Source organism: Suncus etruscus, chromosome 7, assembly GCF_024139225.1.
Source record: "Suncus etruscus isolate mSunEtr1 chromosome 7, mSunEtr1.pri.cur, whole genome shotgun sequence".
In the NCBI taxonomy this organism is placed as follows: domain Eukaryota; kingdom Metazoa; phylum Chordata; class Mammalia; order Eulipotyphla; family Soricidae; genus Suncus; species Suncus etruscus.
In genome coordinates, this window is record NC_064854.1 from 90,152,551 (window position 1) to 90,174,299 (window position 21,749).

At 35.5% G+C, this 21,749-nt stretch overlaps 1 protein-coding gene across 1 annotated transcript in view; it reads left to right on the top strand.

The window, feature by feature from the left end:
* DNAH9 (dynein axonemal heavy chain 9) overlaps positions 1 to 21,749 on the top strand; it is a 704,007-nt gene that overhangs the window by 83,052 nt on the left and 599,206 nt on the right. Inside the window, exon 14 of the mRNA XM_049776731.1 lies at positions 96 to 334. Within this exon, the coding sequence (XP_049632688.1) occupies positions 96 to 334 (239 nt within the window). The remainder of the gene's footprint in view (positions 1 to 95; positions 335 to 21,749) is intronic.

A 21,749-nucleotide genomic window follows, 5' to 3' on the forward strand; every position in this document is an offset into this window, starting at 1 on the left:
TACAAAAACACATATAAAACCCTATCTTCTGTACAACTGTATTTTTAACTATATACCCTAAATTATTTTTCTCTCTTTCTCTTTTTGAGGAGCAGGTGTTTGGGATTATGTGACTCAAATCACCAGTAGTATTCATAATCTTGAACAAAAAATTCAGAAAACTAAAAACAACTTGGAAGAGATCCAAAACATTATGAAAACATGGGTATCTCCAATATTTAAAAAAAAAGAAAGAAAAGAATTTCTTCTTTCTCTGGATGATCAGAATGATCAAATGGAAAAATATTACAGTCTCATCAAAGAATCTGGCATTAAGATGCATGCTCTTGTTCAGGTAATAACAAACTTCTCAGAAACATATTATTTGAATGTCAGTAAATAATTTAGAGTTAGAAAAATCAACTGCAGTATATATATATGTGTATATACATATATATATATATATATTTTTTTTTTTTGCAGTCCAAGACAGTTATCCTTATAGAATAAGAACAAAATCTAATTGGCAGAGGGAGTCAAAAGTCACATTCTGGTATCTGTGTATAAAATTTACTACTCTTCCTGGGGGCAACTTTAATTTGTATTGTAAAAATACAGGAATATAGAAGGAGATAACAAAGAAATAAGCCTAAATTACTAATTAAAGTATTAATGATAATAACTTGCCCATATAAGATGATTCTCTAATTCATCTTTTGAGCCTACTTTTTACAGAGCACCAAAGAGATGAAAGATTACTGTGGTATTTCTAATTGCATTGACAAAAAGAAAGGGGAAAGCAGAATCCAGTATTTCATTCTGTAAGAATCTGTCATGTTCTTTGATCAGACTAACCTGTGCCCCATAATCAATACAAAAATGGAGAAAAGTTATCATTGGCCATTATCTTTTATCATACTAAAAATATATCCCATGCACAAAATTAGTAGTGAATCATAGTTATTATTTTGGGGTTGTCTATGTTTTTTGTTTATTTGTTTGGATAACAACCAGCAGCACTCAGGGGTTACTCTATGCTCAGAAATTGCTCCTGGCAGGCTCAGGGGATCATATGGGACACCCGGATTCGAAACCACCGACTTTCTGCATGAAAGGCAAACGCCTTACCTCCATGCTATCTCTCTGGCTCCTTGTCTATGTTTTGAAGCACAATAAAATATCTTTAAGCATTTTTAAAATTAATTGCTTTAATTTAAGCACCATGGTTACAAAACTGTCCATTGTTGGATTTTATTCAAAGAATATATACCACCCTTCACCAGTGCACCCTTCCCACCACCAATCTCCTGCTTCCCTCCCTCCCCTACCCCCCCACTCCCACCTGTCTTAGGGCAGACAAATTGTTTCTTTCTCCCTTTCTTTCTCTCTTTACTTTTTGACAGACACTGGTTTGCACTAGGGTCTCCCATGTCACTTTCTCTCCTTTCAACATCAAATTCTTGTAGAGAGTGATCTGATCCAACTGTCACTGTTATAGTAGAAACTTCTCACACTAAATATACTCTACTCTTTGTAGTAAAGTTACTACACTAAGCTGCACCTCCTGACACTTATTTCTATTGTCTATGGATATCATTACTGTACTATCTCTTGTTTTTCTTATTTTCTACAAAAGTTATATTACTCTATGTTTAATCCCTTTCCATCTGACTCATTTCACTCAGAATAATAATTTCCGTGCCCATTCATGTATAAGCAAATTTCATGATTTGATTTTTCCTAGCAGCTGCATAGTATCCTATTGTGCAAATATGCCACAGTTTCTTCAACTAGTTATCTGTTGCTGAGCACCTGAGTTGTTTCCAGATTCTGGCTAACTAGTGTTGCTCTGAAATAGGAGTGCAGGGAGCATTCTTGTGTTGTGTATTTGTGTTCCAGGTATAACTCTAGGAGAGGGATTGCAGGATCATATAGGAGCTCAATTTCTAGCTTTTTAAATAATGTCCATATTTTCCTAAATATTTTTTCTAAAAATTTTTAGAAATTTTTCTAATATATTTCTGTATTACCACAAGCAATAAGTAAGAGTTCTTTTCTCTCCATGTCCATGTCACCAGTGGTTAATCTTATGTGTGTGTGTGTGTGTGTGTGTGTGTGTGTGTGTGTGTGTGTGTCCGTGTGTGATGTGTGTCTGGCTTTGTGATGTGAAATTGTATCTCATTGTTTTGATTTTTATTTCCCTAATTTTTTGATGTTTAATGCTGTATTTTAATTTGAGGAAATATCTGTTCACTGCTTCTCCCATATTTTGATGGGTTCTGTGTTTTTTCTTTTAATGTTTATTCATGCCTTGTATATCATAGATATTAACTCCTTATCTGATGGGTATTTGGGTGAATGGTTTCTCCGATTCTATGTGTAGCCTTTGGATCCCAGTCAATATATTCCTTGAAGCACAGAAGCTTCACACGTTAAAGAAATCCATTTGTTTATCATTTCTTCCACTTGCTTGGCCAGTGGAGTTACATCGTGAAGATGTCTTTACCTTCATGAAATGTCTTGCTTATGTTTTCCTATATGTGCCTTATATTTTTGGTTGATATCAAAAACTTTAAACAATTTTAATTTGACCTTTGTGTATGCAAGGTGTTAAGGATAGGTCTGAGTTGATTTTTTCAATGTAGTTGACCAGTTTTCCCAGCACCCTTTGTTGAATATTTTCTTGTTCCAATTCTTTTGCCTGTATTAAAATTGTTTATGAACCTGTGGGTCCAGTTCTCAATATTCATGACTATTCCATTATCTGAAGGTCTGTCTTTATTTAAGTATTATACTGTTTTAATGCCTAATGCTTTGCAGTACAGTTTAAATAGGGGGAAGTTATTCCTTCATCTATTGTTTTCCTTGCCAAGGATTGCTTTAGCTATTTGTGGGCATTTATTTCTCCATATAAATTTTGAAGCAGCTATTTTATTTTTTTGAAAAATGTTATGTAATTTTTATAGTGATTGCATTAAATCTGTAAAATACTTTGAAGAGAATTGACATTTTAATCATGTTAATTCCACAAGTCCATGAACAGGCTACTTAAGCAGTGTTTTTAAGTTTTCATCATATAGATCTTTTACCTCTTTAGTTAAGTTGATTATAAGGTACTTGCTTTTCTGAGGTAAATAGGATTTTTAAAATATCTTTATCTTGGGCTGGAGAGATAGCATGGAAGTAAGGCATTTGCCTTGCGTGCAGAAGATCGGTGGTTCAAATCCCGTTATCTCATAGGGTCCCCCGAGCCTGCCAGGAGCTATTTCTGAGCATAGAGCCAGGATGAAGCCCTGAGCGCTGCTGGGTGTGTATATAAAACTATGTATTTCTTGCATATTATTTTTTAGCTTTCCACTTTATTATACAATTCTATTGTTTCTAGACTTTTTTGTGGTCTTTAAGATTTTCTATATAAAGGATCAGGTCTTCCTTAAAGAATGAAAGCTTCACTTCTTTCTTTTCTATGTAGATGTCCTTGATGTCATTTTGTTGCCTAATTGCTATGGCAAGTACTTCCAGTACTTTTATTGAATAAAAGTACTTGCATTGAGACAAAATTTAGTGGAAAGGCCTTTAGTTTCCCCATTAAATATAAAGCATGAAATTGATTTGTGATAAATGACTTTGATAATATTAACTTAAGTTCCTTCAATTTCCATCTTGTTGAGAGTTTTATCATGAATGGATTTTAGAACTTGTCTTATGCTTCTCAGCATCTGTTGATATGGTCATGTGGTTTTTTCTTTCTTTTATTAATATGGTGAATTCTATTAATTGACTTGTGTATGTGAAACCATCCTTGCTGCCCTGGAATGAATCCTCCATTCTCATGGTGTATACACTCTTGAAAAGTTATTTTATTCTATTTGCTAATATTTTGTTGAGAATCTTACATCCATGTTCATCAAATATATGGGCTTATGATTCTCGATTTTTGTGGTGTCTTTATCTGCTTTTGTTATTAGGGCAATATTAGCTTCATGTAAATTATTTGGGAGTATTTCTAATTTTTCAATCCACTGGAGAAGCTTGAAGAGGATAACAGTAGATCACTAGTAAATTTACTAGTGAATCTATCTGACCTAGCTGGGTTTTTTGGGGGGGAGGGGGAGGAAACTTTTGATTAATTATTCAATTTTCTCAATATTAATAGGTATTTTCAGGTATTTAGATAATCTGGGTTCAACATTGGAAGATAGTAGGAGTCCAAAAATTTCTTTCTTTTTTATTTTTTTTCCAGATACCCCTGTAGCATAAAGATTCTCAAAGTACTCTCTGGTTGACCTTTGAATTTCTGTAGTATCTGTAGTAACATCCTCTTTTCATTTTTGATCCTGCTTATTAAGTTACTCTCTTTTTCAGTCTTGCTAATGGCTTATCAATTTTGTATAATTTTTCAAAGAATCAACTCTTGCTCTTATTAGTTATTTGGATTGCTTTTTCGGTGTCTATTTCATTAATTTCTGCTTTATGTTTTATTATTTCCTTCTGCCTCTCTACTTTCATCTCATTTTGTTGCTCTTCTTCCACTTTCTTTTTGTTTGTTTGTTTTTGTGCCACACTTGGTTACGCTGAGAGGTTACTCATGGATATATGCTCAGAAATCACCCCTGGCTTAGGTGACCATATGGGATGCTGGGAGATTGAACTGTGGTCTGTCCTAGGTCAGCCGCTTGCAAGACAAAGGCCCTACCGTTGCGTCACTGCTCCAGCCCCTCATTTTCCAATTTTTTTAAAGCTGTAACATTAAGTTAATAATGTAGGTGTTTTCTTCCATTCTGATGATAATTCATGTCTTCTTTCTCATTTGTTTAGAAAATTATGCTTTCCTATTTGATTTAGTCTCTGACCCACTGGTTGTTCAGTAATGAACTGTTTAATTTTCAGGTTTACAGTTATGTCTCCATGTCTATTTAAAATTCAGTGCTATTTTCAGTACGTTATGTTCTGAGAAGAGAAAAAAATCTATCCTCTTGATTTTGTGGCAGTTTGTTTTATAGCCCAATATGGGGTCTATCTTGGATAATGTCTTTTGTGCATTAGAAAGGAATGTATATTTAGCTTTTTGAGGGGACGGGGGCACACCTGGCAGTGCACAGGGTTATTTCTGGCTTTGGGCTTAGAAGTCACTCCTGGCTGGCTTGGGGAAACATATGGTATCTCGGGAATTGAACCCAGGTCCAAACTAATTTAACAGCATGCAAGGCAAATGCCCTACTGCTGTGCTATTGCTCCAGTCCTGTACTTAGCTTTCTGAGTATGAAGTGCTCTCTATTCCCTCTCTTCTATTTCTTCCTTCAGAGCCAGTATCCTTTCTTAAATTTTTGTCTGATTGAGCTATCAAGGGATGACAAGCTGGTATTAAAGTCTCCCACTATTATTGTGTTGCTTTCGAGGTCTTTCTTTAAGTTTATTGGCAGAAGTCTTAAGTATTTTGTTGGTTTATCATTGGTGTATTTATGTTTAGAAATGTGATGTCTTGTTGATTAGTAATAAATGCCCATCTCTGACTATTATGTATATACTTATTTGTTTTTTGGCCATCCCTGGTAAGGCTCAGGGGTTACTCCTAGCTCTGTGCTCAGAAACTACTCCTGGTAGGCTCAAGGGACCATGTGGGATGCCAGAGATGAACCCAGGTCCATCCTGGTTCAGTAGCATGCAAGGTAAACACCCTACTGTTGTGCTATCACTTTGGTCCCCATGTCTTATTTTTTAATCATTTTTAAGCCTAAAATCTGTGTAGTCTGATATTAGAATGAACACTTCAGCCTTAATTTTATTTTATTTTATTTTTGATTTTTGGGTCACACCCAGCAGCACTCAGGGGTTCCTCCTGGCTCTACGCTCAGAAATCGCTCCTGGCAGGCTCAGGGGACCATATGAGATGCTGGGATTTGAACCACCATTCTTCTGCATGCAAGGCAAACACTCTACCTTCATGCTATCTCTCCAGTCCCACACTTCAGCCTTTATAAGGGAGATTTTGCTTGAATGATTGTCCTCCAACCTTTTGTTATGAGTATATAACCATAGCTCTCACTACTCAAATGTGTTTCTTTCAGGCAGAATAATGTTGGATTCAATTTATTGACCATTTTTAAATCAATTTTTATGTTTTAACTGAAACATTAACATTAAGAGAGATGATTATCATGGGATTAGGTGTCATCTTTTTTTTTTAGGAATTTGGTGTTTTTTGGGTTTGCCCTGCCTTAAGTTAGACTCATCAGCTCTTCTTTTACAGTTAGTTTTAAATCTTTAAAGTTTCTGAGCTGTTGTTTATCTTTGAAAGTTTGTATCCTTCCCTCAAACCTTGAATGAATGTTTGGTTGAGTAAGTTATTCTTGGTGAAGTATTCATTTTGTTGATCTTTTTCACTATATCCCACCACTGCCTTTGGGCCTTGAGTGTTTCTTGTGATAAATCTGTTGTAAATATTACTTCTTACTTCTTTGTATGTAATTGTCCTTTTTGATCTTGTTGCTTTCATTATTATATCCCTATATATGGATTTCAGCATTTTGACTATAATGTACATTGGGATGCTTTTCTCTGGGTCTCTTTTAGCTGGTAATATTCTGGCACCAAGGATGTAGTTGCATGTACTCTTTAGCTCTGGGAACTTCCTAATAATGATAGATTTGACTGTTGATTATTTAGGGGGTGTTTTCTTCCTGGGATTCTGGAAACCCAATTATTATTAAGTTGTTTATATTGAGTTTATCCAGAGTTCTATTGTCATCTATTCACCTTCTTGGGGTCTTTACCAACCTCTTCTATTGTTTGCAAGTGTTATGTAGCTCCTCTTCCAGCTCCCTGATTCTGTCCTCAGCAGCTGTGTGGCTTTCCAGTGAGTTTTTCATTTTGCCTACCAATGTTTTTGGCCTTATTACTTCAGTTTTTAATTGTTTGTAATTTCAGTAATATATAATTGTTATTTGATTTTTGTAATTGCTGTAATATATAGCATTTTTCCAGTCAAATGTTCAACAAAAAAATACAAATGATCTTAAGTCAAATTATTTATCAGAACAACTTAACAGTTATTCAAAAAGTCTTATGCACTTTAATAATAAATTCTATTGTTGGAAAATAATAGTCATTCACATTTATTTCATGCTTACCATAATTCAAACACTAATCGTAGCACTGATAATTTAATCATTAAATATATTGACTCACTATTTTGTAAATGAGAAAAATGGGAATTATTTTGTTAAGTGCCTAAGGCACCTAGATAATTCAAGCTAAAGTTGACATTTTCCTCTACATTTTAGAATGTGCCACTTATAAGTTAAATAGAGCTGTTTGGACCTAGTGGTTAGTTTGTGATGGTCACTAGGGGTACCTTTAAGATCTCTATGTATTTAAATCTAATCATGTCCTACAATTTGTAATTTTAAAAAACTGTATAAAACCAAGTAAGTAAATATATTTCACTATAAATATTATGTATAATGCTTAGTCGTTTACTATGACTTGACTAATCATTTTTGTTTTAGATTAATTACAGGTATTTACTATTTTCTTTCTTATTTTATTTTTTATTATTGGGGGTCACACCGTGTGGTGCTCAGGGGTTATTCCTGGTTCTCTGCTCAAAAATTGCTCCAGGCAGGCTCTGGGACTATATGAGATGCCAGGAATCGAAACACCATTTGTCCTGCATTGGCTGCATAAGGCAAACACCCTACCACTGTGCCATCTCTCCAGGCCCAATTTTTATTTTATTTTAACAGAATTATTTACTCAATTAATTCATAGTTAAATTGTAAACATATTTATCCAGCACCAATTCTAACACCATTGTCTACTTCACTCTACCAATCCCATACCCCTCTACCACCAACTCCACTCTGCCATCTTATTGATTTTGATTGATAAAATTCGGGTTTGATTTGATAATATTTCAGAGTTGTTGAATTTGTGGTTTGAATATTTAGCTCTATCATTCTTTTTTAATTTTTTTAATTTTTTTTATTTTTAATTATGAGAACAAAGATGCAAAGAAAGAGGAGAAGGTAAAGTTACAGTGGAAGGACAATCACCCATAAACAGAATTCTCAGTAGTCCCATTGCTGATACCTTAACTTTGAACTTTCAGCCAAAGAACATTAAGAAAAATAAAACAGAACCCATGTACAATTTCTTTGTCCCTCAAGTCTCCAGACTGTATTACATAATATTTCTTAGCAGCACACAAAGCAATCTAAAGACATAAAAATTATGTAACTCCTTAAACATTGAAGGAACAGTACTTTTTTACATTTCCATGCACATGCATATTAGTTTAAGTTAACCTTAAAAGTTTAAGTGGGTTGTTTTTCTTAAGGATTAGAGTCAAAGGAGCACAGTAAATATGGTGTTAGAGTGGCAATTATTGTTTGCATTGGTCCACCAAAATATGAGGGACATGGAAAGAAAAAGCCTTGGCCTAAATACAAGGAGACCCAACCCCTGAAGTTTTCTGGCAAAAGACCAACTCTAGGCTCCAGGCAAACTAGTTTGTCCAATCCAGGTCATTTTTCCATAGTGCCAATACACGTTTGTAGCTCTATCATTCTTAACACCACCAGTGTACCTGAATTCCTGCCCCCCAATTGCTTCTTATCTGTCTATTTCTTTTCCTCCCTATTCTGTTTTCTTCTCCTCCCTATAATCTGCTTATAAGGGTGATCTAGGCATAACCACTCTAAACTACTGGCAGTCCCTAGTTTAGTTATTATAAATACAACTTATAAATGCTATCATAACGTGTTTATCCTCTGACTTTATTTGATATATTTTCCAATTCCATTCATGTTGCTATAAATGGCATAAATTCATCATTCCACATAAATGAGTAGCATACCACATCTTCATGATGCACTTTTTTTTTGCACATCTAGGTTGATTCCAAGTCATAACTTATCAAATACTACAATGAATAATTGCATGCACGCATCTTTTGAATGAATGCTTTGCATCCTGGACATACTCAAAAGTGGAATTGCAAGGCTATCTGGCAGCTTCATTATGAGTTTATTGTGAACTCTCTATACTGTTTCCCATAAAATTTAGTCCAGACATATGCCCGCCAATAGTAGATAGAGTTCCTTTTTATAACACCCCCATTAGTACATGTTTTCATTATTTTTGATGTGCCTTTCTCACTGGTATATGACGATTTCTGAGTATCAACTTGATTTGCATTTCCCTAATTATAAATAATTATGAGGATTTTTTCCATGTGCTTTGCAGATTTGTTGTTTTTTCTTTACTCATTTTTATGGAGTTTTTAGATTTTTATTTGTTGATGTTTGCAAAGTTTATATACCAAGTTTATCAATAGTTTGTTTGATGGCTGAGTGCAGTTTTTTCTCCCACACAGCTATATTTTAAATTTTGTCCATATTTCTTTTTCATAGATAAACTTTCATGTTATGCAGACACATTTATTTAATTTTGATTCTGTAGCCTTTGTTGATTACATTGTATCATTGAAGACTACTTTGAGATGTATGTTGTAGAAAGTTCTGCCTGTATTGTCCTCAATGCACTTTATAGATTTGATCAAATCATAAGTTCATTGATCCAGTTTGAGGTGATTTGATGTAAAGTGTAAGATATAAACAAGGATGTTCCTAGAAGGCATATTATTAGGTCTGAAATAGGTTACTTTTCCTTATGACTATATATGGTAATTTCGGAGTCAGTTAAAAAAACATGGAAGCTAGTAGGTAGACATCCTATGGTTATATATGCTTACTAGTGGAAAAGCAAGTGGGAAAATCACTGCTCAGGACAGTATTATTAACTTTGGCTGACAATTTTAGAGGCAACCTTGTCTCTCCCAACCCCCTCTGAGCCTTGCATTGTTAATGGATACCTTAAGATGCTTACTATCAGTCCATGACAGTGGGTGGAGAAGTGGGGGTGTTGGGCAGATACTCCCAATAAGCCTGTCTTCATTCATTAGTAAAGACATCAATCTCAGGTGACTGTAGGGTTAAAACATAGCAAAATAACATAACAAGAAATTTATATATATGTACATACATAAGAACAAGATTTCTGGGTTGAGAGTTTATCAGATGTAGTCACAGTGCATTTGCTCTCAGCTACTGGCTCTGATGTCATCTGTTTCCAGGTGGTTCCTAGTAGTTACTGCTATCAGAGGGAGTTTTAGGATGGTTTGCATTTTGCCCTGAAGGCTAAGTCAGCTGAATCTGCAGGGACTCCTTTATCTGTTGGTTCAGGTGGGGGACTCAACAAGACTACAAGGCGGGTTTTGCTTTTTCTTTCTGCAAACATGCAAACTCAGCTATCTGTTAGTGTAAAGGGGGCAATAATATTGTTGCCTTCCCTTCATTGGGTTCAAGAGAAATGCCCTTAGATCTGTATTCATTCTTATACCCTAAAAATTTCCAGGGGAACCTACAAGCTTACCTTCTACTTCTTAAATTTCTTGGAAGTGTTCCTGCTTCAAATGTTCTCTAGAGATTTATCACCCTAGAAATCTTACAAGGGGAGTGTGGGCAAAAGCTCCATCCTCTGTCTTCAGGTTGGAAAAGGACTGTAGTTCTTACCTATAAGAAATGGTGAAATCTTATGCTACCATGACTTTAAATAATGAAATTGACTGGTTTGGTTCTGCGTTTTAAATTCTGGAAAAAAGTCAGGTCAATTAGAAAGTGGAATATTACTTGAACAGATCAGGCTCTGGAGCATCAGGTGGACTTCTCTTTGGGAGCACAGATCCTATCTGGAATGATAAACATTGAAGTTAAGCTAACGCATTATATATTTTAAAATTGTTATGAAACAAAGCAAATTTCTCATAATCACAATTACATTTAGATTTAATTTATGAGTAATCAATAAAGGAGTGGTAGGTATATAGTCATTTTTGAGACTTCAAAATATAAGGAAAATAATAAAAGCAAAATTTTTGTCATATATTGAAAGATTTATAGTCTTCATGAAATTTAGCTATCCATAAAACTGTAAAATAATTGTTTTTATATTTTTAAAATATTTTATTATTTTTAAAATGCATCATATAGTTGATATAACTGATCACAATACATTTGTTTCAAATTAAGGGAAAGCAATGTTATTGAACGTTATTGAAAAAATAGAAAATATAGAAAAACTATCTCCTAGAACCTCCACAGCAGCCAGGTTCTCTCTCTGCCTGTGAAAGGGGAAGTTGTGCCTGACTCTTGCTGTGTGCTTAGCCACAGGAGAAGGACTGAAAAAAATGTCCCGCTTCTTCCTCCTACTTGATCTTCTGTCTGCTGAAATTCTGCTGAGGAGGCCAAGAAAGACCCAGTGAAAATTATCTCCTAGAGGCTCCACAGCAGCCAGGGGTTCTACTTATTTTCATGGCTGCACGCTTTTTCTAACTAATGAACCCCACCATAACACATAGAAAAAAATAACCCTATAAGCATTACAATGAGAAAACATCATAGGAAAAAAACATGCACAAAGAATGAAGATGGTAGCTCTGATGATTAAAAAATTACTAAACACTTGATTAACCTCTCAGATAAGTTTAGACTAGAAATATGAAGGACATTCATAAAATTCAAAGAAATTATAGATCAAGCTGAACAGAAACCAAAGGTAGAAAGTTCAGACTGAAATAACAGGACTGAAAAACTCAGTAGATGAATTGAAAAACTCAACGAAAAGCCTCTACAACAAGGTAAAAGCAGCAAAGGACAGAATGAGTGAGCTGGAAAATGAAATACAAAACAACTCCATACAGCAGAAGACATTGGAAAAGAGCCTTAAAGCAAATGATCAGACAATGAAAAAAGTACTTAAAGAATGTGAACAGATGCAAATAGAAGTCTTTGTTAAACTCAACAAAAACAACATAAGAATTATTGCAGTCCCAGAGGCTCAGGAAAAAGATTCCCAGGAAAAATCAAAAGTCAAAGACATCATTATAAAGCAACTCTCAGAGCTAAAGACTACATACAATCAAATCCCTCATACCCGAAGAAGACCAGCTAAAAGAGACCCAATGAAATGACCCCATGGCACATCATAATCACTGACCCCATGGCACATCATAATCACAATGACAAATCCCACAGATAGCAATAGAATACTAAAAGCTGGGGGTCTAAGTTCACTTTTTTGCAAGTGGCTAGCCAGTTGTGCCAACATCACTTGCAGAAGAGGCTTTCTTTGCTCCATTTAGGACTTCTTGCTCCTTTATCAAAGATTAGGTGATTGTATGTCTCAGGAACATTCTCTGAGTACTCAAGTCTAATCCACTGATCTGAGGGTCTATCTTTATTCCAATACCATGCTCTTTTGATAGCTATTGTTTTGTAGTACAGTTTAAAGTTGGGTAAAGTATTGCCTCCCATATTCTTTTTCCCACTAATTGCTTTGGTTATTTGAGAGTGTTTATTGTTCCAAATGAATTTCAAAAGTGCCTGATATCCTTCTTTGAAGAAGTCATGGGTATCTTTAGAGGGACCGCATTAAATCTGTACAATGCTTTGGGGAGTATTGCCATTTTAATGATGTTAATCCTGCCAATCCATGAACAGGGTATGTGTTTCCATTTCCGTGTGTCCTCTCTTATTTCTTGGAGTAGAGTTTTATAGTTTTCTTTGTATAGGTCCTTCACATCTTTAGTCATGTTGACTCCAAGATATTTGAGTTTGTGTGGCACTAATGTGAATGGGGTTCTTTGCTTAATGTCCATTTCTTCCCCATTATGATTGATGTAAAAAAAAAGGCCATTGATTTTTGTGTGTTACTTTTGTAGCCTGCCACCTAGCTATATGAGTTTATTGTTTCTAGAAGCTTTTTGGTAGAGTCTTTAGGGTTTTCTAAGTAAAGTATCATGTCATCTTCAAAAAGTGAGAGCTTGACATTCTTCTTTTCCTATCTGGATTTCCTTGATATCTTTTTCTTGCCTGATTGCTATAGCAAGGACTTCCAGTGCTATGTTGAATAGGACTGGTGAGAGAGGACAGCCTTGCCTTATGCCAGAATTAAGAGGGAGGCTTTTAGTTTTTCTTTCTCCATTGAGGATAATATTTGCCACTGGCTTGTGGTAGATGGCTTCAACTAGATTGAGAAAGGTTCCTTTTATTCCCATCTTGCTGAGAATTTTGATCAAGAATGGGTGTTGGACCATATCAAATGCTTTCTCTGTGTCTATTGACATGATCATGTGATTTTTATTTTTCTTGTTGTTGATGTTGTGTATTATGTTGATAGATTTACGGATGTTAAGCCATTCTTGCATTCCTGGGATGAAACCTACTTGATCATAATGAATGATCTTCTTGATGAGGCATTTAATCCTATTTGCCAGGATTTCGTTGAGGATCTTTGCATCTGTATTCATCAGGGATATTGATCTGTATTTTACTTTTTTGGTAGCATCTCTGTATGGTTTAGGTATCAAGGTGATGTTGGCTTCATAAAAGCTATTTGGAAGTGTTTCCATTTGTTCAATTTCATGAAAGAGTCTTGCCAGGATTGGTAGTAGTTCCTCTTGGAAAGTTTGAAAAAATTCATTAGTGAATCCATCTGGGTCTGGGCTTTTGTTTTTGGGCAGACATTTGATTACCATTTTAATCTCCTCAATAGTGATTGAGTTGTTTAGATATGCTACATCCTCTTTATTCAACTGTGGGAGGTTATAAGAGCCCAAGAATTTATCCATTTCTTCCAGGTTCTCATTTTTAGTGGCATAGAGTTTCTCAAAGTAGTTTCTGATTACCCTTTGAATCTCTACAGTATCGGTAGTGATCTCCCCTTTTTCATTTCTAATACGAGTTATCAAGTTTTTCTCTCTCTCTCTTTGTTAGTTTTGCTAATGGTCTATCAATCTTGTTTATTTTTTTTTGAAGAACCAAGTTCTGCTTTTGTTGATCTTTCAGATTGTTTTTTGGGTTTCCACTTAGTTGATTTCTGCACTCAACTTTGTTTTTCCTCTGTCTCCCTATTTTTCAGTCCTTTTGTTGAGCACTTTTTAATTTTATGAGCTGTGTCATTAAGCTATTCAGGTATGCCCCTTCTTCCTTCCTGATGTGTGTTGCAAAGCTATAAATTTTCCTCTCAGTACTGCTTTTGGTCTGTCCCATAAGTTCTGATAGTTTGTGTCTTTATTATCATTTGTTTCCAGGAAAGATTTGATTTTCTCTTTGATTTCATCTCAGACCCACTGGTTATTGAGTAGGAGGCTGTTTAACTTCCAGGTGTTAAAGTTTTTCTTCTGTGTCCCTTTGGAATTCACATATAATTTCAGAGCTTTGTGGTCAGCAAAGGTAGCCTGCAAAATTTCTATCCTCTTGATATTATGGAGGTATGTTTTATGTGCCAGCATGTAAATATAAAAAATATATATGCCTAAAAATTAACTACTAATAACATTGTAAATTCAATTAAAAACTTTTCAAACAAAACTAAAATATTATAAATGTAATTACCCATTCCAAATTATTATATAGATACGTGTAATTCTTATCAAAATCCAAGTGATATGATTAAAAAAATAAAGCGAACATAGCTGAAATTTGAATAAAACAACAAATGACCTTAAATGACTAAAGCAATGCTGATTATAAGAAAAAATTCAGAGATTTTATACTCCTTGATGTTAAGCAAAATTCATCTATAGTAATCCAAACATTATAACATTAGGATCAAATAAACACAGAAATCAGTAAAATTGAATCACGTTCTAAAAATTATATTATCCTATATAAGAATGATTATTTTATGATAGGAAAGCTAAGAATATAATATTAGAATTTCTTAAAAAGTAAAATTTTCTTTTAGGTTTTTCTTGTGGTGTGTGGGTTTCCAGGCACCTTTCCATCACACCCCCTGACCTTCTTCAGATTGGCAAAAGGTTTGCGGCAGGGAGGTCCTGGAAGAGATCTTGCATTGGGGCTACTTTTGGGACTAAGTCCAGTTTCAAGTAACAGTCCACATTAGGGGGAGTTTATAGGGAGGGCCGCGCAGCATGAGTCCGCAGGGGAGTTGGCTGCCTTTTCTTGCAGGAGACGAGGTGTGGGTTTGACTGGGTGTCCCTTTGCTTGGGTGCTGGGTACTGGTTCGTTGGGGTAGGAGGTCAATCTTGTTGCCTAATAGATTAAGGACTGAAGGTGAAGAGTTTTAATATGGTGGGAGGTCTGGATGGGATTGAGGGGTGGAGGGATAGTTGGATTTCCAGAGGGGCGAACGGGGAAGGTATATGGAAGGGGTAGGAAGGGAGAAAAGAGAAAATACATTAGAAAGAAAGGGGAAAGATAAAGAAAAAAAGTAAAGAGAAGAATAGATAAGAAAAAAATTAAAAAGAGAGTCGTGAGAAGAGAGAGAATAGCAAGGGAATGCTAGTTTGCTTGAATGTGCTCGATAAATAGAGCCTGTAGTTTAAGTCTGTACATCGCAGTTACTGCTTTGGTGGTCTGACTGGTCACGTGCTTCAATTCCTAAAAGAAGGTATAACCTAGAGATAAAGTGTATGTTAAAGAGTTTTTTGGGGCCATCTCGTAGTGCAAGCTAGGTAGGGTATCTCGTGTGGTATCCCAAGTTGCCATCTTAGCTTGTCCACCCTTTGTATCCAAGAACGCCTGTGGACAGAAAAACTGAGAGGTTATTTTAAATATAGTAAGATAAAAGTATTAATACATAGTGTTATCGGATATTTCCATTGGAGTCAGTTATTTCCCATGGTATTCTTTACCTGTGTTCCTGTATACGATCTCTAAGGGATTATTGTGGGCCTTTGTTGTGGAAGGCTGATTACATACCTGTTCTCTTTATGCTGCTGTTTCTGGTGTTGCTGTTTTCTTTGTGGTATAATGTGTAGTCAAGAGTTTGCGTTGTTCCTTTTTCATATATTTTGGGCACTGTTCCCAAGTACATGTTGACTATTACAGTGTTTGGAGTTCTACCCTGTTAGACCCTGTTATTTGATTGTTAAGTATTAGTTGTGCTTGAGATGTATGTTCTAGGTGCTTCAGAATAGTACTACCATTCTGTGTTTATCTTTTGTCTTCTGACTTACTTCATTTAACATAACATGATCTAGGTTCATCCACGTTGCTGCAAAGTCTGTGTATCGTTTCTGACTGCATATAGTATTTCATTGTGTATAGATACCACATCTTAATGATCCATTCATCTGTTGTTGGACATCGAGGTTGGTTCCAAGACTTGGCTATTATACTGAGTGCTGCAATAAATAGTGGGGTGCACACGTATTTTGGAATGAATGTTCTTCCAACTTGGGGGTATATACCTAGGAGAGCAATTGCTGGGTCAAATGGCAGCTCAATTCTGAGTTCTTTGAGCACTCTCCAGACTGTTCTCCATAGGTGTAGGACTAGGGGGCATTCCCACCAGCAGTGGATGAGAGTTCCTTTCATACCGCATCCCCACCAACAGAGATTGTTCTCAGTATTTTTGATGTGAGCCATCCTCACTGGTGTAAGGTGGTATCTCATTGTTGTCTTGATTTGGATCTCTCTGATGATGAGTGAAGGTGAGCATATTTTCATGTGTTTGTTGGCCATCCTTTCTTCTTCTTTTAATAAATTTATTTGAAAATTTGTTGGCTACATTCCAAAGAATAAAACTCACCTTTGTTCTCAGAACTTAATTTAGTATAGACTAAATTCTTGAATATTTGACTGAAACTCATAAAATAAATTGAGGAAAACGTTAGCAAGATATTCCATGATAATGACTTTCATTATGTATTTTGGAGAACAAGAAAGCAAAAATAAACATATAATAATAATTGTGGAAAACCTCAACACGGCCCTGTCACCACTTGAAAGGCCTATAGGCCTCTTTCTTCCATTTCTCCTTTCAGGGCTAGTATATTTTTGTTAGATTTCAGTCTGCTTGACCTGTCAAGTGGTGACAGGGCCGTGTTGAGGTCTCTCTCTCTCTCTCTCTCTCTCTCTCTCTCTCTCTCTCTCTCTCTCTCTCTCTCTCTCTCTCTCACACACACACACACACACACACACACACATGACACTCCAACCCCAGAAACTTGGATACACATTCTTCTCCAATGCACATAGGTGATTCTTCAGGATAGACTACATGCTGGCACATAAAACATACCTCCGTAATATCAAGAGAATAGAAATTGTGCAGACTACCTTCACTGATCACAAGGCTCTGAAATTAAATGTGAAATACAAAGGAACACAGACAAAAACCTTTAACACCTGGAAATTAAACAGCCTACTACTAAACAAACAGTGGGTCCAAAATGAGATTAAAGAGAAAATCAAAATTTTCCTGAAAACAAATGAAAATGAAGACACAAATGATCAGAATCAATGATACACAGCAAAAGTTTTACTGAGAGGAAATTTTTTAGCTTGGCAAGAACACTTCAGGAAAGTAGAAGGGACTACATGAATAGCTTAATGATGCAGCCTTTAAAATTAGAAAATATTCAACAAAAATAGGTAGACAGATGGAAATATCAAAGGTTAGGGCAGAAATCAATGAATTGGAGATACAAAAACTAATCTGAAAGATCAAAAAAAATCAGAAGTTGGTTCTTTGAAAAATAAGCAAGAGGGGCCGGGTGGTGGCGCTAAAGGTAAGGTGCCTGCCTTACCTGCGCTAGCCTAGGACAGACTGCGGTTCGATCCCCCGGTGTCCCATATGGTCCCCCAAGCCAGGAGCGACTTCTGAGCGCATAGCCAGGAGTAACCCCTGAGCGTCACCGGGTGTGGCCCAAAAACCAAAAAAAAAAAAAAAAAAAAAAAAAAAGAAAAATAAGCAAGATTGATAGACTACTCACAAAACTCACCAAAAGAGATAGAAACTTGTAAACCGGATTAGACATGTTAAGGGGAAGATCACCACAGATATTGCAGAAATTCAAAGGGTAATCAGAGACTGCTTTGATAAACTCTATGCCAAGAAACATGAGAACCTGGAAGTAATGGATACATTGTTGGACTCTTATAACCTTCCAAGATTAAATAAGGAGGATGTAGCATATCTAAACACCCTCATCACAGTTGAGGAAATTAAAATGGTAATCAAATGTCTACCCCAAAACAAAAGCCCAGGCCCAGAATGAATCACTATGAATTCTTTCAAAACTTTCAAGAAGATCTTCTACCAATCCTCACCAGGCTATCTTATAAAATTAAAAAAAAAATGGGAAAACTTACAAATAAATTAAAAAAAAAAAACAACATCACCTTGATACCAAAACCAAACAGAGATGCTGCCAAGGAAAATTATAGACTAATAACCCTGATGAACACAGATGCAAAGAACCTCAACAGAATTCTGGCTAACATGATCTAATGCCTCATCAAGAAGGTCATTCACATGATCAAGTAGGTATTTTATTTCAGAAATGCAAGGATGGTGTAACATTCATTAATTAACATAATACATAATATCAACACCAAGAGAAACTAAAACCATAAGATTTATAACATATATCGATAGATGCAGAGAATGCATTAATTTGATAAGTTCCAACACCCATTCTTGATATAAACTCATCAAGATGAGAAAGGAAGGAACTTTTCTCAATATAATCAAGGCCATCAACAAAAATGGCAACTATTATCCTCAATTAGAAAAACAAAAAGCCTTTACTCTAAAATCATATACAAAACAAGGCTGCCCTCTTTTACCACTTATTCAACATAGTACTGGAAGTACTTCCTGAAGCAATTTGGCAAAATAAAGATATCAAGGGCATCCACATTGGAAAGGAAGAAGTCAAGCTCCTAGTGTTTGCAGTATATTTGTAAAAATTATTGATCATTTTGTATTTTGCTGGAATAATTTATTATAAAATGAAGATAACTTTTCTAGAATTCTAGAACATGATTAAGTGTAGGAGAAAATATGAAAGAAAAGTTGCAGCACTATTAGGGAATTTTAGATAAAGCTGACTTGCATGACAAGTTATTTGTACTGAGAATCTTTCTAAGGAACACTTCAAACCTTATTTAAAATGAATCAATATTTACTGATGAAAAATTATATAACATTGAGAGAGGAATACAAAATCTGAAATTGGTCTCTTACTACTTGAGAAAAGTTAACATTAATGCAGTCTAGTGAATGAAAACAAAATAACATTATACTTTAGGCATACTTGAAGACACACCACCAGTCTTATCTTAGAAAAAGCTCTTTAAAGCTATACAGGTGTTGCTATACAGGGAGTTACTTTTACTGTTATTTCTCACTTATTTTCAGGGTAAATTATCCCTGGTAAAATTCAAGCCAGATTAGTGATTTCATTTACAGCTTTTAGTTCCCTATGATTAGTCTATTACAATAAATAGCTTTCACATAGGTTACCCAAGACTATTGACTTTAAGTTAAGTCCTCTAAAATGCATTTAATTAAATAAACTATAGCAAATTAATTGCTCTTTTCATCTTTACCTTAAACATTGCCAGAGAGCTGAATAAACTTATCTTATGTTTTTTAGTATAAATTCAGGAGGATTGACTAAATCTCCTTTTAGGGCACCCATTGAGAGCTTTGAGGTCTCCTAGCTGACTTTAAGATTACCTGTTTAGATGAGGAATAAGCCACACTACAGAAAAAACTTCCTGCCTGTAAATATGCAAACTAACATAGTCATTAATATAAAAAATTCTGTAGGTGCCAAGAAAAAAGCAAAGCTTTCTAAAATTTATAGAATACCCTAATTCAATATCACTATGTAGATAAAATATTACTGTGAAAGATATGTAATCTACTTTGATTAAAATTAAAAAATTAAAAAAAGAATACAAGAACAACCACAGACATATAAATTTTAAATTCCAATTGGGAGAGACTGTGCATGTTTCCTGTGCATGTTTCTCTACTATTCTTTTTTTTTTAATGCATAATTTTTTTTATTTAAACACCTTGATTACATACATGATTGTGTTTGGGTTTCAGTCATAAAAGGAACACCACCCATCACCAGTGCAACATTCCCATCACCCAAGTCCCAAATCTCCCTCCTCCCCACCCAACCCCCGCCTGTACCCTAAACAGGCTCTACATTTCCCTCATACATTCTCAATATTAGGACAGTTCAAAATGTAGTTATTTCTCTAACTAAACTCATCACTCTTTGTGGTGAGCTTCCTGAGGTGAGCTGGAACTTCCAGCTCTTTTCTCTTTTGTGTCTGAAAATTATTATTACCAGGGTGTCTTTCATTTATCTTAAAACCCATAGATGAGTGAGACCATTCTGCGTTTTTCTCTCTCTCTCTGACTTATTTCACTCAGCATAATAGATTCCATGTACATCCATGTATAGGAAAATTTCATGACTTCATCTCTCCTGACAGATGCATAATATTCCATTGTGTATATGTACCACAGTTTCTTTAGCCATTCGTCTGTTGAAGGGCATCTTGGTTGTTTCCAGAGTCTTGCTATGGTAAATAGGGCTGCAATGAATATAGGTGTAAGGAAGGGGTTTTTGTATTGTATTTTTGTGTTCCTAGGGTATATTCCTAGGAGTGGTATAGCTGGATCGTATGGGAGCTCGATTTCCAGTTTTTGGAGGAATCTCCATATCGCTTTCCATAAAGGTTGAACTAGACAGCATTCCCACCAGCAGTGGATAAGAGTTCCTTTCTCTCCACATCCCCGCCAACACTGTTTGTTCTCATTCTTTGTGATGTGTGCCATTCTCTGGGGTGTGAGGTGGTATCTCATCGTTGTTTTGATTTGCATCTCCCTGATGATTAGTGATGTGGAACATTTTTTCATGTGTCTTTTGGCCATGCGTATTTCTTCTTTGTCAAAGTGTCTGTTCATTTCTTCTCCCCATTTTTTGATGGGGTTAGATGTTTTTTTCTTGTAAAGTTCTGTCAGTGCCTTGTATATTTTGGAGATTAGCCCCTTATCTGATGGGTATTGGGTGAATAGTTTCTCCCACTCAGTGGGTGGCTCTTGTATCCTGGGCACTATTTCCTTTGAGGTGCAGAAGCTTCTCAGCTTAATATATTCCCATCTGTTAATCTCTGCTTTCACTTGCTTGGAGAGTGCAGTTTCCTCCTTGAAGATGCCTGTAATGTCCTGGAGTGTTTTGCCTATGTGCTGTTCTATATATCTTATGGTTTTGGGGCTGATATCGAGGTCTTTAATCCATTTGGATTTTACCTTTGTACATGATGTTAGCTGGGGGTCTAAGTTTAATTTTTTGCAAGTGGCTATCCAATTGTGCCAACACCACTTGTTGAAGAGGCTTTCCCTGCTCCATTTAGGATTTCCTGCTCCTTTATCAAAAATTAGATGGTTGTATCTCTGGGGAACATTTTCTGAGTATTCAAGCCTATTCCACTGATCTGAGGACCTATCCTTATTCCAATACCATGCTGTTTTGATAACTGTTGCTTTGTAGTACAGTTTAAAGTTGGGAAAAGTAATTCCTCCCATATTCTTTTTCCCAATGATTGCTTTAGCTATTCGAGGGTGTTTATTGTTCCAAATGAATTTCAAAAGTGTCTGATCCACTTCTTTGAAGAATGTCATGGGTATCTTTAGAGGGATGGCATTAAATCTGTATAATGCCTTGGGGAGTATTGACATTTTGATGATGTTAATCCTGCCAATCCATGAGCAGGGTATGTGCTTCCATTTCCGTGTGTCCTCTCTTATTTCTTGGAGCAGAGTTTTATAGTTTTCTTTGTATAGGTCCTTCACATATTTAGTCAAGTTGATTCCAAGATATTTGAGTTTGTGTGGCACTATTGTGAATGGGGTTGTTTTCTTAATGTCCA